The sequence below is a fragment of the Protopterus annectens genome, chromosome 14.part0 (assembly GCF_019279795.1).
Source record: "Protopterus annectens isolate FY-2018-M chromosome 14.part0, PAN1.0, whole genome shotgun sequence".
NCBI classification, from domain to species: Eukaryota; Metazoa; Chordata; order Ceratodontiformes; family Protopteridae; genus Protopterus; species Protopterus annectens.
This window is the reverse complement of record NC_056748.1, coordinates 278,926,185-278,943,562: the sequence shown is the minus strand read 5'-3', so window position 1 is coordinate 278,943,562 and position 17,378 is coordinate 278,926,185. Positions and strand designations below refer to the sequence as shown.

The 17,378-nt window shown below is 42.4% G+C and overlaps 1 protein-coding gene across 1 annotated transcript in view; it reads right to left on the bottom strand.

Annotated features, from left to right (window-relative positions):
• Positions 1 to 17,098, bottom strand: part of LOC122788652 — an 89,279-nt gene extending 72,181 nt beyond the window's left edge. Inside the window, exons 1-2 of the mRNA XM_044055549.1 lie at positions 16,812 to 17,098; positions 16,457 to 16,629 (exon numbers count right to left, since the gene is read on the bottom strand). Of these exons, the coding sequence (XP_043911484.1) occupies positions 16,457 to 16,629; positions 16,812 to 17,098 (460 nt within the window). The remainder of the gene's footprint in view (positions 1 to 16,456; positions 16,630 to 16,811) is intronic.
• Between the last annotated feature and the right edge of the window lie 280 nt (positions 17,099 to 17,378).

Below are 17,378 nucleotides of genomic sequence, written 5' to 3'. Positions count from 1 at the left end.
TAAAAACAGGACAAACTGTAGTACATGTTGAAAAGGACTATTCAGCAGTTATGTGCTTATGGAGAAATCGATTTTCTGCAAGAAATTAGAAATTGCAAATGAAGATCTAGTTTTGGCTCCTATACCCACCAATCCTTAAAACCTGTTTTGCACCGAGAAAAATGGCTTACTGGAAAGCAGAAGCTGCCCTTGATGACAAGCAGCAGACCCAAATGGCACAAGGCACTTTGAGGAGAGTGGAAGCAGAGTCTCATGCAGCAGACTGGGAACCAAGGAAAGACAGGCATGTCATCAGAGTCACTATTAAATCATTTCTAATATTCCAACAGAATACGTTGGAAAAACAGAAACAGATAAGGCAGTTTACCAAAGATATCGCAGGATATGGTGGCAATAAATTAAGAGCTGGAGGGTGACTAACTTCAACTGGAAAAACTAAATCCAAAGTTAAGGCCAGACTAATACCTTACTATGGTTCTTCAGAAGGACTGCTTGAGCCAGGGGAACACTTTACTCATAGGTGACTCTATAGTAAGGCACACTGATGTCCCACTCACCAGGCTGAACAAGGGAAAAATTACAGTCAGCTGCCTGTCAGGTGCCAGGATCCACCACATAATGCATGCACTCAAGTCACTCCACAACAAGTACAAATATGACTCTGTCATTGTCCATGTTGGAGTGAATGACTTGAGACGTACCTCCCTGGACTACATGGAAAGAGACATGGAAGAGCTCTCTGATCATTTGGCCCAGGCAGGTACGGCCCTAGCCCTGAGTAGCATTCTGCCTTCGCCCAGAATGATACCACAGTATAAGGACAAAATTATTGACTTCAGCAATTGGCTAAGCTTCTGGTGTCATTCAAAGGTGATCCATTATCTGTCTGCCTTGGACGACATGATCGACAAACCACGATGCTTTGCCAGAGATGGTCTGCACCTGTCACCCCTGGGATTCAGGTTACTGGCTAAAGCTCTTGCCACCCCTATAGTGCCTTTTTTAGGCAAGGTTCAAAGGTCAAAACCACCACCGTAACATATACAAGCATGCAAAAGCTGAAGGTAATGCTTCTCAATGCTAGAAGCCTAAACTTCAAAATGCACTCTCTCGAGGCACTCCTAAAAATCAAGAACATCAATATCTGTGCAGTAACTGAGACCTGGTTCAAGGCTCCAGAGAGCACCTCTGCAATACCAGTATACAACTCTTACCACACTTTTTGGCCACCAAACCAAGACCAAAACACTAAAGGTGGAGGAGTGTCCATATTCACCAAGGATATTCACACCTCCAGGCTAGTTGCCCAACACAATACATCTGAAATTCTCCAGGTGCAACTAACACTAGGTAAGACTGCAATCCAAACTGTAGCTTGCTACACATCCCCCACCATGCCCCAATATTCTCACTACACCTTTCTAAACATACTGGAAAATATTAAGATACAACCAAATGCCCTAATACTGGATTGTTTCAACTACCCTGCCATTAACTGGGAAAACTACTCGGGTACCAACACCTTTTCCCAACAGTTATTGGAATTCAAGTGCCCTGGATCATCTTATCAATTGTCCCACCAGGGGCTCCAATATCCTAGACCTGGTCATTACCAACATGGGAGATAGATGCTCTAAATCAGTGGTCACCCCCTCACTGGACAGGTCTGACCATAAGCAAATCACCTTGACATCCACATCCCATTCCCACCCCCCGTAAGGAAACCTCCATAAAAAACTTATCCAAAGACAACTTCATGCTACTCAAGTCAGAAGTAACAAACTTCATGACACCCATACAGATGGGAGCTGAAAGTTTGACTGCTGAATCCTACACTAAGGCACTGTATGAGCACATCCACTCGTGCATGAATCATGCCATCCCAAATAGAACCAAGATGCTCTCCTCCAAAAAAAGAAAGCCAATCTGGTGGTCCCCTGTCATAAACAAACTGTACAACAGAAGAAAGAAACTGTTGCAGAAAAGAAGAAAATCCCAGGATGCAAAAAACTCCCTCACCAGCCTCAGTAAGAAGCTGAGATCCCTCATAAAATCCTCCAAAGCTAGTTACGAAAATAAAATTGCCAAAGATTCCAGACAACCACAAGGCATTCTATAGTTATGTCAAAAATCTAAATACAATGCTTAGATATGCTCTGAGCTATAACAGAATGGCATTAAATATACTGATCCCAAGGATATTGCCAATATCCTGGCAGATCGATTTAGTGCCAACTTCACCCCCCTCTCACTCCCTAAAGGGTCCATCTCAATACCAAAAGTTTGCCAAATTCTGGTAATCTCGGCCACACAGGTAGAAACCGCACTCTCCAAAGCTAAGAATACAGCATCCATGGGACCGGATGACATCCCGGACTGTGTATTACATGAACTACAAAATGAACTGGCACCTCACCTAAGTGTCATGTTTAATCTTAGCCTCACCTCAGGCTTTGTGCCCACTGAGTGGCACAGAGCTACAGTTATCCCACTCCACAAGGGGGGATCCACCTTGGATCCCGGGAACTACCATCCCATCAGTCTGATGAGCCTGATCTGCAAGGGCATGGAACGCATTATCATGGAACTTATAAACAAAGACATTGGCAACCTTCGAACACTGGACCCCACCCAGTTTGGGTTCATGAAGGGACGATCTTGTCTCCTGAACCTGATTGACTTCTTCGAATTAGTCTCCAGAGCTGTGGACAAGGGTAAGGTGGTCCACACAGCCTATCTGGACCTCGCCAATGCCTTCAACACCATCCCCCCACTCTGGAATCATAGATAAACATACTAAGTTGGGCATAAATCCCTATGTCACTCAATGGGTTGCCAACTGGCTTACTGATAGAACCCAGACTGTAAAAGTAGCAACTCCAAATCCAGCTCCAGACAAGTGACAAGCAGAGTACCTCAGGGTTCAGTCCTGGGACCGCTCTTGTTTGACATCTACTTCTGTGAAGTACAGGCCAACACTAAGGGACTGTGGCTAACAAAGTTCGCAGATAACTGCAAACTGGGAGCCATTATTGAATCCCCAAATGATGTAGATATTCTACAAAAGGGCCTTACAGAAACAGATGCTTGGTGCTAGAGCCAAGGGCTCAAGCTTAATGCCAAGAAATGTACAGTTATCCCCTTTGGGAAAAAAACATGCAACCATGAATTACCACATAGGTGGCAGTACACTAAACACCGAAAGTGTGAAGACAGACTTAGGGACACAGGTGGACAGTGGTCTCACCTTCGATAACCACATCACCACAACAGTCAGGAAATCCTTCTATGTGGCACACCTCATCACTAAGGGCTTTTCATCTAGAAAAAAAGGAGGTCATTGTCCGACTGTACTCATCCCTCATTAGACCCATTATAGAGTACAACGCCCCATTTGGTATGTACCTAACAAGACATCTGCAACAGATGGAAAAGCCACAGAAATACCTCACTAAAAGGATCACAGGCCTAAAGCAGATGCCCTATGCTGACTGTCTAAAAAACTCCAGCTATACACTGTAGCCTATCATCTACTCAGAGGCGATCTCTACTTAACATACAAGGCCATGTCAAACCCTGAGATGTTGGACATGCTCCAATTAAAGAAATCCCAATCCCTCAGAGCCACACGCTCCAGAGATCTAAACCTTGTCATCACAATGAACAAAACATGCTGGAGGGATAGGCTCCTGACCCATAGACTCCCAAGACTCTGGAATAAGCTGCCCATACATGTCAAGCAGAGTGCCTCCTTGGCCTTCTTCAAAAGGAACCTTGACAATTGGACGGGAGATAGGAAATTCACCCCAGGGATCATGTCAGTCGCCCTGCTAGACAGGGGTCCAGGGAAGTAAATATTGTGGGAAGAAATATCCAGGGAATTGTTATGGCTAGGCTTGTATAGGCTCTAGGGCCGATAGCCTAGTACCAACCTATGAACCTATATTTGAGAATACACCCTTGTAACAAAGAAGCTTGATTTCACTGGAGAGACTGACTCATGGCTCCTTTTACAGCTGATAAACACTATACAAATTCAATGCAAGCCCTTCAACTGCTAGTCCTAGAAAAAAAAACTTTTAAAATTTGGTCTGCTTGTTTTAAGCCTTAGATCTTGATACATAATGTAAAATGGGCTGAGAACACAATTAGAGTTAGGAGAAAACTTGGACAAGAAATTGGTGTCAAATAAAAAAACAATAGAAATGAGTCTGAACACTTAAAGGGAATGAGCTACAGTTTTGGAGAAAGAAATTCAAATGAAGAATGTAGAGCAAGCTTAAGGAAATTGCCCTGATAATAGGTGACTGGGGGTAAATCAGCAGAGAAAACCCTAAATACTTCATCAGAGGTTGAACCTTTTTACACTGTCATGTACTGGGGAGCCCAGAGGAAGGCCACTGACAAACACAGGCCTGAAAAAGTTTGTACAGGCCTAAAGTGATATCACTTTTGGGACCAGCTGTAGGTGGTTTAAGTGTAGAAAACTGAAGATGTTCAGATTTCTCCTGGGAAAGGAGGGACCTATAATGAAGTTTTCAGTAGTACCACACTGCAGAGCTAATTCTGACCATCTTGTACACACACACACACACACACACATACATATATATATATATATATATATATATATATATATATATATATATATGTATGTATATACACACACACATATACATATATAAAAATGTGCACACACACACACACACACACACACACACACACACACATAAAAAGATAGAAATATAGGTATATATGGGGGGGGGGGGTGCAAAAATTGTAAATAAAGAACCAGCAACACTATTAAAGTAAAATAGAAAAACAGGATCCTAACAAATGCTTTCAGATGTACAAGACGTATAAGCACATACAATGTAGAAATGATACAAGGGATAAACAATCACATAAGAACACCAGAATACTTGAGGAGCATGACCGAGTTGACTTCATTGACACAGAATGTAAACATCTTGGTAGATGATAAGAAACAAGAGCAAATTCTTGGAGATACTGAGAAAACTACAGCACAAATTCTATTGCCACAAGAGATCCATCTCACATGACAAAATCAAGAAGAATTTATTAAGATGAGTAGGAGGGAGGGATACCATGCAAAATTAAAAGACAGAAGGAGGAGGGTGTGTATTTCTTCACATCACCTGGAAAGGGGCTAAAAATTGAAGAACAAATGAAGGTGAGCAGTAGGAGGGATATTGCCATCAAGGGAGTGTGGCACTGAATACAACTGGTATTTCAGTCGGTGTACTTGCCCTTCAGATCATCAACTCAAGATATAAGAATAATGGCAGATATACTAGCTTTCTGACAGGGACCAACAATGACCAAGGGTGATTGGAACTTAAAAGTAACCAAAAGTTGTGTTGAGTTGGGGGGCAAGAAAGTACAGCTATGTAAGTAAACTTACCATAACCGCAGATGTTCAAATGATCACTGCTGCAGTAACTTAAACTACATGAGTTATATCCTGCCATGGATATAGTAGCCAGCCACCTTCCAAAGTTTCAGGGCTCCTTCCACATGCCCAAATTTTCAGTCAGCTTGAGATGATCTGACTAAAAGCATGTCTGGGTGACAAATCCTTCAGAGTTTTCCTGCCAACAGTGAAAGGTGGGCAATGTTAGGAACATCAAAAATAAATAATCACACGCTGGCATTAGTACTATAGCAAAAAACAAGGGGGATGGGGGGAGGTAGTGGCTACTGCAGCAGTGATCATTCGAACATCTGCTGCTATGGTTGTTTACTTGCACAACTTCACTATGCTCTTCATATTAATCACTGCTGCAGTAGCCTTAGCTATATGGATGGATTACCAGAGCTTACTAAATTTGGGAGGTGAAAAAAGAAGACTCCAGAAGCCCCTGAAGAATGGTCCTTGCACAGCCTGCTCTAGACCTAGAGAAGGAATCAGGCTTATAGTGCTTTGTAAAAGTATGCATGGAGGACCAAATTTCTGCATCTAGAATACTTCTAGAATTCCACCCTTTCCAAAAAGCCATAGAGAAAGCCAAGGCCCTTGTAGAGTGGGATGTGACCTTGCCTGGAATAGTTTTGTTGTGGTGAGTACAACAGGTCTATATCATATCATTGAAGGTTTAACTCCGTGAACCTCCATTCATCGAACTGAAAACAGCGAACTTTCACATCAGCAAATGTTTTAAACAGGGAATGGAATTAGTTGGGCAACTTTAGGAAATTTGCCTTTTTCCCTACTGTAGTGCGATCTCGGAGTTGGTATATATAGGTGGAGGGGTTGTGGGGGGTGTAGCCCCCCACCTGGGTTTGTTTGACATACTGCAGTGTATGTGATGACCACAATGTTGGTCAACTAATTCCATTCCCTGTTTAAAACATTTGCTGATGTCAACATTCATTGTTTTTGGTTCAACAAACAGAGGTTTGCAGAGCTGAACCTTTGATGATATGATTTAGACCCAAGTACAACAAAAGGTAATAGCCTTATACAATTAATTCAAAATATTCTGTTTTGACACAGGTTGTCCCTTCTTACCTTAACAAGAAATGAAAAACTGATCTGAAGATCTGAAAGATTTAGTTCTGTCATCACAGTACCCAATATGTCCTTCTGTATCACTGTTGCAGTATCCTAAATGGAAGATATTTCCTACCCAGGGCAGCCTGATGCTTGGCCAGTATACAAAAGCCTAATGATCTTGTATGCTCCCTATGCTCCCCACAAAGAATGTAGGGCATAAAAGGAAAACACGGATGCAGCTACCGAGAAATTTTCTGCTGCCAGTTTAGTTCTCTGCTTTGCCCTTTGGCCTCTCTACTGTCCTAAGGGTATTCACAAAATGCCTAGCTCCTGTGATTGCTTTCTGCAGGCTCCAAGGTATTCAGATTTTTCCTTATCTAGATGACATGTTGCTTCAGGCACTTTCTTCCACTTGTTACAGGATCTGGAGTTCAGTGTCTCTGTTCTTCAAAGTCTGGGGTTCACTATAAACTTCTAAAAGTCCATCCTGAGTCCCTCTCAGGATCATGTGTACCTGAGATATAGGATTCAAATAATGCCAATGTTGGCCTCTCTTCCACCTCCAAAAGTTTTGTCACTGACAACCTTCTTTCAGTCTCTTCTTCCTCTGACTGCCATGCCAGTCAATTAATTTCTTTGGGCCCTGGGATTCATGGCCTCTTCTATTCCAGTGATTCCTCTTGCCAGACTGCATATGCGGAAGCTTCAGTGGTACCTCATGTCAGTTTGACTGCAGCACTGTCACCCTCTGGATTTCAGTGTACCTCTCTTTCCTTGTCTAAGAAAGAAATTTGAGTGGTGAATTCAACAGTTTGCTCTCAACCCAAGCCACCCCTCTCAGCCTCCAGTCCTTTCTCAAGAACTATTCACCAATACCTCAGACACGGGGTGGGGGGCTTCTTTTGGTCACCTGAAAGTTCAGGGTCTCTGGCCTCCCCATCAGAAGTCAGATCATAACAACATCCAAGAGATGAAGGTTCTGATTCTGGCACTTCAAGCTTTTCACCCCATGTTCTCTTCAGGCCCCTTGAAGGTGTACACAGACAACACTACAGTGGTATCGTATGTCAACAAGCAGGGAGGCACAAAAATCTTACCTCCTCTGCAGGATGGTTCCTTAGGCTTGGGAGGTGGCTCTCAGTTGTCAGTTAACTCTTTAGGCTGTATACATCCCTTCAGAGCACAATCTAGTACAGGCTGTCTGAGCAGGTCCAAGACACAGGCTCACAAATGGATGCTTCACAGAGATGTGTTTCTGGACATTGCCCATCAGTGGGGTATTCCTCACGTAGATATTTTTGCCTCTTCTCTACACAGGCAGCTTTTTGTCTTCTGTTCCAGTGTGCCATGCTATCTGGTGTGGAAGATAGACACCCTTTCTTTTCCTTGGAAGGGGATGTTTCTTTGTGCTTTCCTCCTCTTCCTCTTCTAACAGTTCTGCAGAAGATTTAGTTGCACTCCCCAAAAATCTTGCTAGCGACTCCCTTTTGGCCAAGACAGCACTGGTTCCCCCTCTTAATGCATGTGGCCAGGGTAATCACTGGAAGTTACTTCACTGGTTGGACCTCCTCACACAGGACAGTGCATTTCTCATCCATCCTCACTTGTCCACTCTTCAACTGACACTGTGTGTGATAGGGTTTTGATCATTACAGGCACCTCTTTTCTGAGAATGTGCTCAGGGTTTTACAGGAGGCAAGGAAACCCTCAACCAGGAAATTTTACATGTCCAAATGGCAAAGATTTTCTGTCTAGTGCCATGCTCATAACCAGGACCTTTTTTGAGCGGGGGTCTCTCTGGTCTTCTCTTATTTGTGAGTTGCTCCAGTCTGACTTGGCCTATTCTTCTGTGAAGGGCCATTTGTTAGCCATTTCTGTTTGTCTGCCCTTGAATCCTCCTTTGGCTTCTTGTTTTAAGGTAAAACAATTTCTTAAATGTGTCCTGCATATTAGGCCTCCAAGGAACTCTATTCCTCCTCCTCCTTAGGACCTTAACTTTGTTTTGGAAAAATTGACTCAAGCTCCTTTTGAGCCTGCAGATTCTGCTTCTTTGCAACATTGTACCTGGAAGACTGTTTGTTGCTGGCTCTTACTTCTGCTCAGAGAGTTTCTGAGCTCCAGGCCTTTATGGCCATTCCTCCTTTTTTGGTTGCTCACAGGAACATGGTGTCCCTTTGTACTAATCCTTCTTTTATGCCCAAAGTAGTAAATGAGTTTTCATTGAATTGGTTGATACAACTCCCTTCCTTTTTCCCTTTCACTCAGTCTGCTAATGAGAAGGTCCTGTATACATTGGATCTGTACAGTCAGCTGAGGTACTGTTTGAATAAAACTAAGGCCATTTCATAAGTCTGATCAGCTTTTTGTTTCCTTTCATCCCAGGACATTGGGTTTGGCTGTATCTAAGCAAACCATCTCCACCTGGATATCTTCTCTGTCTAGATTTGTTAGAGCTCATTCTACTAGGGTTGTTGCCTCTTCTGGTGCCTTCTTCAAGGATATGGACACCATTCCATCCTTGAAGTTGCTACTTGGTCTTCAGTGCATACCTTTAATATGCATTATAAGTTGGATATGATTTCTAGGGCCAGATCAGGTTTTGCTGAAACTATTTGATGTGAGTTTGCTTAGGGCTTTTCTGAGCCTTCCAGCTCCCATTCTGTTTCTTAAGCTTTTCACTCTCCCTTCTATTTCGGATAGTGCAACAGTGATACAGAAGGACACAGTACAGTTGTGTAAAATTTTACCATGACAGTAGATGTGCTTCTCTTCACTGTTGCAGTGCTTGCTCCCTCCGTACAACCCCCTCTTGTTTGTTTTTTTTTTTTTTTGTTTTAGATTCCCTTCTGGCTGAGGGTTTCCCCTCTTTCTTCTGCAATTTTCCTCCTGGATGTGCATGGACTCCTTTGTCCTTTGGAGACCATTCTCTTCTTGGGAAATTCAGTTTTGGGTAGTTGCATCCATATGTCCCATTTATGCCCTACATTCTGTGCAGGGAGCATAGGGGTGACACACATTGCTTACAAGATCATTAGGCTTTTGTATACTGGCCAAGCATTGGGCTGCCCTTGGCAGGAGATCCCTTAATGGATACTGCAACAGTGAAGAGAAGGACATCTACTGTTAAGGTAAGATTTTACATGACTGTACGTTCTCTGTGGAAATGCATGGTATGTATAGAATATCCCTTCTCCTTCATTTTTGGGTTCAGGAAAGATAACAGGGATATGGATAGTTTGGCTTAAAGTAAACAAAGATACCACTTTTGCCCCTGTGGAAAATGAGGTACTGCTGATTCATCATATAAGCTTGCAACTCAGATACTCTTGCAGGTGTCAGATCAATATGTAAAAGTGTTTTCCATATTAAGAACCTCAAGTCAGCCAGGTTAGCGGGTTCAAATGGAGCAAGAGCTAGCTTCTCTAACACAAAATTAGGATCCCAAAGAGGGGACACTGGTTTTCTTGGATGCTTCATATGCAAAACCCCTTTCAAAATATGTTGACATGAGACTGCATTGAAAGAGTAGAATCCATGGGCAAATGTTCTGAAATGGCCAATAAATAAACTTTGGTAGGAGTAAGAAAGGCCACAGGATAGTAGCCCACCATGCCCCAAAATTCTCACTACACCTTCCTAAACATACTGAAAACTATTAATATACAACCAAACACCCTCATACTGGGTGATTTCAACTACTCTGCCATTAACTGGGAAAACTACTCATGTACCAACACCTTTGCCTAACGATTCTTGGAATTCATAAGTTCCAATGCCCTGGATCAACTAATCCATAGTCCCACCAGGGGCTCCAGTATCCTAGACCTGGTCATTACCAACATGGGAAATCGATGCTCCACACCTATGGTCACCCCCTTGTTGGTCAGGTCAGACCATAAGCTAATCACTCAACATCCACATCCCACTCCCACCCCCCAGTAAGGAAACCTCCATAAAAAACTTCTCTAAAGCCAACTTCATGCTACTCAAGTCAGAAGTTACAAACTTCATGACACCCATGCAGACGGGAACTGAAAGTTTGACTGCTGAGTCCTACATTAAGGCACTGTACGAGCACATCCACTCATGCATGAATCGTGCCATCGCAAATAGAACCAAGATGCTCTCCTCCAAAAAAAGGAAGCCAATCTGGTGGCCCCCTGCCATAAACAAACTTTACAACTAAAGGAAGAAACTGTTGCAGAAAAGAGGAAAATCCCAGGATGCAAAACAACTCCCTTACCAGCCACAGTAAGAAGCTGAGATCCCTCATAAAATCATCCAAAGCTAGTTACAAAAATAAAATTGCCAAAGATTCCAAAGACAACCACAAGGCATTCTATAATTATGTCAAGAATCTAAATGGCAATGCTCAGATCTGCTCTGAGCTACAACAGAATGGCATTAAATATACTGATCCCAAGGATATTGCCAATATCCTGGCCGATTGATTCAGTGCCAACTTCACCCCCTCTCACCCCTTAAAGGGCCCATCTCAATACCGGAAGATTGCCAAATTCCGGTTATAATGGCCACACAGGTAAAAAACGCACTCTCCAATGTTAAAAAGACAGTATCCATGGGACCAGATGACATCCCGGGCTGTGTACTACATGAACTACAAAATGAACTGGCACCTCACCTAAGTGTCATGTTTAATCATACCCTCACCTCAGGCTTCATGCCCACTGAGTGGCACACAGCTACAGTTATCCCACTCCACAAGGGGGGATCCACCTCGGATCCCGGGAACTACCGTCCCATCAGTCTGACGAGCCTGATCTGCAAGGCCATGGAACTTATAAAGAAAGACACTGGCAACCTTAAAACACAGGACCCCACCCAGTTTGGGTTCGTGAAGGGCCGATCTTGTCTCCTGAACCTGATTGACTTCTTCAAATCAGTTTCCAGAACTGTGGACGAGGGTAAGGCAGTCCACACAGCCTATCTGGACCTCGCCAAGGCTTTTGATACCATCCCCCACTCTGGAATCACAGATAAACTTACTAAGCTGGGCATTAATCCCTACGTCACTTAATGTGTTGCCAACTGGCTTACTGACAAAACCCACACTGTAAAAGTAGCTCACTCCAAATCCAGCTCCAGACAAGTGGAGTACCTCAGGGTTCAGTCCTGGGACCTCTCTTGTTTGGCATCTACTTCTCTGAAGTACAGGCCAACACTAAAGGACTGTGGCTAACAAAGTTCGCAGATGACTACAAACTGGGAGCCATTATTGAATCCCCAAATGATGTTGATACTCTACAAAAGGGCCTTACAGAAACAGATGCTTGGTGCCAGAGCCATGGGCTCAAGCTCAATGCCAAGAAATGTATATTTATCTCGTTTGGGAAAAAACATGTACCTGTGAATTACCACATAGGTGGCAGTACACTAAACACCGAAAGTGTGATAAGAGACTTAGGGACACAGGTGGACAGTGGTCTCACCTTCAAAAACCACATCACCACAACAGTCAGGAAATCCTTCTATGTGGCACACCTCATCACTAAGGGCTTTTCATGCAGAAAAAAGGAGGTCATTGTCCCACTGTACTCATCCCCATTAGACCCATTATAGAATAAAACGTCCCATTTGGTATGTACTTCTCAAGACATCTGCAACAACTGGAAAGGCCACAGAAATACCTCACTAAAAAAAATCACAGGCCTAAAGCAGATGCCCTATGCTGACCTCCTTAAAAAACTCCAGCTATACTCTGTCGCATATTGTCTACTCCGAGGTGATCTCTGCTTAACATACAAGACCATGTCAAACTCAGAGCTGTTGGACATGCTACACTTAAAGAAATCCCAATCCCTCAGAGCCACATGCTCCAGGGATCTAAACCTTGTCGTCACAATAAACAAAACATGCTGGAGGGATAGATTCTTGACCCAGAGACTCCCCAGACTCTGGAATAGACTGCCGATACATGTCAAGCAGAGCACCTCTTTGGCCCTCTTCAAAAGGAACCTTGATGATTGGAAGGGAGAAAGGAAATTCACCCCAGGGATCACGTCAGTCACCCTGCTAGACAGGGATCCAGGGAAGTAAATAGTGTGGGAAGAAATATCCAGGGAATTGTTATGGCTAGGCTTGTATAGACCCTAGGGCTGATAGCCTAGTGCCAACCTATGAACGTATGAACAAAAATATCATAAAACAAGAGAACAAATGGCCCTGAAAGGGTGCTGGCTATGTCACTGGCACCAACCAAAAAAAAAATTTCCATTTAGTAATATATGAGTTTCTAGTAGCACACTTTCTAGCCTCCATTAGTACCTGCTGCACATCCTCAGAAAAGAAGTGCCCAGAAGACATTAGGACCCTATTATCCAGGAAGTCAATTGGAGTTGATTATTGCTGTTGGGGTGCATCAAACACCCCTGTTCTTGTGTGAGTAGATTCAGTCTGTGAGGAAGCTTGTGATAATTGCCCCTACCCATTTCCAAAAGAGGTTGCCTGGGCCAGAAGAGAGTCAGCACAATGACTGTGGGGGATTCCTTCTGAATCATCAGAAATACCCTGGATATTAGTGGAAAGGATGGAAAAGCATGCAGGAATATTCTTGTCCAATGTAAAGAAAGGGCATTTGTCTTCCAGGCCTTCTTGCATGGAGTCCTGCAGCACAATCTTAACAGCTGATTGTTCAGAGAGAAGGCAAATAGGTCTACTTGAAGACCTTCCCACACATAGATCAAATCTTACAAGACCCCTTGATCTAGTTTCCATTCATAAGGATCTGCCCTTGTCCTGCTAAGCTTGTCTGCCACTGTTTTGCTCTGAAGGAATATGGGATGCCTGTAAATTGAGATTTTGCAGTGAAGCTATATTCCATACTACTATTGCTAGCCTACAAAGGGGGCACAACCTGGCTCCCCCTTGCTTTATGTACCACATGACTGTGGTATTATCTGTAACAACTTGAAAAAGTCCTGGGGACCAAAGATGATTTAGAGAACGCTTCTTTTTTATACATATGTGCTTGCATCTGTCCTTGGTGCCCCAGACATGATGCACTTTTATCCCTCTTGAAACTGCTCCCCAAGCAAGATCTGAGACGTCTGTGGTGAATGACTGCTTTGGAACAGGGATGGAGAAGGGGTGACTTGGCTTATGGATATCTGTTGTCTCCAGTAAGTGATTTCTCTTCTGACAAACCCCAGCACTGGGATTCAAAAAGACAAAGGATGTTGGTGCTGGGATTAAACAGTCTTCAGATATCACTGTATCCTTCTCATGTGTGGACTTGCCAGGGGTATCAGGAGAATCATAGAAGCCATGAGACCCAAAATCCTGAAGTATTCCATCACAGTGACCAAAATATGAGTGAAAAAAACTTGAAATACATCTAAATACAGACCTACTTTTTCCTGTGGAAGAAATGCTTTTTGAACTGTGGTATCTAGTTGACATCCCAGAAATACAATCCTGGGAGATAGAGTCAAAAAAGACTTTTCAATGTTTACTTGAAATCTCAACTTGTGTATGAGATCCCTTACCCAAGAGAGAAATTACTGACACTTTGAAAAATACTCTGCAAAGTTAAGCAAGTCTTCTAAATATGGAAAATCTGGATACTCTGTAGCCTGCAATGAGCTGTAACTGGAGCTAGATACTCTGTAAACACTCTTGGTGCACGTATAGTCCAAAGGATAAGGCAGAGAACTGATATTGTTTGCCAAACACACACAAAACCTTAGGAAATGCCTGAAATCTGGATGAATTTGAATGTGACAACAAGCATCTTTTAAATCTTGTGCTACCAGGAAACTTGAATGAGGAAGATGTAACAGGTTGTGAAGTGACATTTTGAGTTTGGGCACCACCACAAACAGCTTTAGGAAAGAAAGATCCAAAACTGGTCTCCAAGTGTTTTCTTTCTTTGGCACTAAAAAACATCCTTGAATAAAACCCCTTTCCCACCTAGGAATGGGGAACAGGTTCTATCACTCCCTGGGACAGTGTGTGATGGACAGGTGGAAATGAGTCTGGTCTGCAGGATGAGGAATTACCCCTGGAAAGGATGAATTTCCTTCCATTGCCATCTGCAACCTTGATGAATGATCTTCAGAAAACCATTTGTCTGAAACTATATATTGCCAAAGAGAAAAAAGTCATTCTGACTTTTTTAGACAGTCCTTGGTTTTGTGAGTTTCCAGAATTCTTCTTGGAAACCCTTGACATAGCTTCTTAAACATCTGTTTACCTGCATTCTGTTGAGACGGTTTATTTTGTTTCTTACCAAAATTAGATCCGGAATTAGAGAATCCCTTGGAAAATGTGGAGGGGGTTGAAAAATTGAGATACCCACTGTCAGCTTACTCCTTTCATTACATTTTTGATCACCTCTGCAGCACAGTGGCCAAAAATGAAATCTGTATGCAAAGGAGAATTTAAAATCTCTTTCTTAACATCATTCTGAGAACACAGCCATGCAAGCCTCCTCTAAGCAGTACCAGAGGCCATATCCCTAGAAAAGATATCAACTGAGTTATACACACACCATACCGTAAACAACGAGTAGCAACTTGAACAAGAAGAAACTGCAGACAAAACATTCCTCATACGTTCCCAATTATTGAGGACAAGCCTTAATATATAAGCCTATTTAAAAATCTAAAAATCACAGCTGCAGAAGCATACACTTTTTCCATACACATCAGTATTCCTCCCTATCTTATCAGAAATAGTAGAACTGGAATTAAATGTTTAGCTGAAGAATTGAGCAGAGGAGCTGGAAGCTGTTGAGGACTGGGGGGGGGGGGGGCAGAGGGTGAGAGGGGCACTTACTGATCTAAAAAGGGCAATTTTTAAAACTATTTACAACCACAACATAAGTTCACTTGGAGGACATTTTAAGCTTAGCCAGTTTCCCTTTTGGTGCTTGAATTAACATTTCCTGTTTGGTCTTACCTATCTCACTGTTGGTAACTGTATATTAGCCCTAGTGAGGATAAATGTGATCATACTATAGATAATTTGAGGGGATCCATGTAAGGGATGCAGTATTTAGGAACTGCCTCTATCCATTAGTGGCATGAGGGACAATCCTGGAGTACATTTTCTGTTACCCATCCTTAGATCCTAGTTGCATTTGAATATGGATAGGGATGAGCTTTGTTTAACTTGATTGGATAGTCTGTTCGGGAAAAGTGGTAGCCTCTATGATATATATCCATCTCTCCACAACATTTAGCTTAGATACCTGGACTGTATTTTTGAAGCCATTTGACTTGCTGATGTTCAGTAGGTCCATTTGTATTAGGTCGGAGGATGCCTTGCCAGACACATCACCTCTAAGCACTCTGTAGGATACTGAGTATAGTGATAAATCTTTGAGGTGGTCCATGCAAGATCTATTGTTTAGGACTTGTATCCTTTTATTAAGTTATCTCTGTGGGTATTCCAATTGTTGCATGGGTCTGGACAGATACATGCAAAAGTGGGCATTATACAAAATGATTGACCTAATGAGGGGTTTGTAAAGGGGGACAATGACATCTCTAGATCTAGCCACAATCAATTTGTTTATAAGCTGTGCAATATAGAAATACTTTCTTCTGACTCTGGGCACATGTTGGTCAAAAGTTAGGTCACTGCATACACAAGTTTCCAAATGCCAAACAACTGGGTCAGTTCTCAGTGGGCATTGTCAATTTGGCAGTTCCCTGGAGAAGATGACGTCCCAAAGGATACAGTAAGAGTATAAGAAAAAAGAATGAACATGCCACCTCTTGCACTCAAATATGTAGATAACTGAAACACTCTCAGTACAAAGAGCAGTTTAGGCGGAAGCTTGGTAGCTCTTACAAGAACTGTTGAGCTGTTACAAACAGCAGTTTAAATTGAAGCTCGCTAAAACTGTTGAGCTGTTAGCAGCTGAAACACTCTTCATACAAATAGCAGTTAGAGTGGAAGTTTGCTGGCTCTTACAAGAACTGTTGGGCTGGTAAGAAACAGCTGAAGCACTCAATATAAACAGCAGTTTAAGTTGAAGCTTGCTAGCTCTTACAGGAACTGTTGAACTGTTAAAAACAGCTAAAGCACTCGATACAAACAGCGATCTAAGTAGGAGCTTCCCAGTTCTAATTCGACTGTTTAAAACTCTTTATTATATAAAACAAACAGTACAACAAACAGTAAAATACAGGATAAGTGTTTTCGGTTATGCTTAACCTTGTTCAGATCCTGTTAGAAATAAGAAAAACTTCCTTTTTATATCCACAGCAGTTGCCACTACCATTCTGAAGACATCATTCCTTAAAGTGAAAGCTTAGATTGTATTTACGTTTTATTTCTCAGGCCTCGCTCTTTTAATATAGGTTTTAGGGGTACTACCCCATTCAGTCCTGGGGGATCATCTGCTCTCAGATCCATAATCCACCTTGCTTCTTCAGCTTCCATTTTATTCATTAGGTCACCACCTCGTATACTTTCTTTTATGTTCGATAAAGCCATAAATCTAAAAGAGTGCTTCTCAAATCTAGAGATATGTTGGTAGAGAGAATTAGTTTCTACATTATTTCTTATATCACATATGTGGTGAAGAATACGTTCCTTGAATTTACTGTTCATTTTGCCTATATAATAAGCTGTGCAGATACTACAGGTTGCAACATATACTAGGTTCCTGCTATTGCAATTCGCTAGCCCTTGGAAAGTATATATCTTACTTGTTACAGGATGTATAAATGTATCTTGTGTGTTAATCAAAGCACATGCTTTACAGAAACTACATTTACGTATACCTCTGTTAGGCCTTGTAGGGGCAGCCTGAGTGATATCATTTCTCATCTCTTTTCCATCTTTTTGGCATAAAAGCCTCTTTAGATTCTTTTTGTTCTTAAATGCAAAG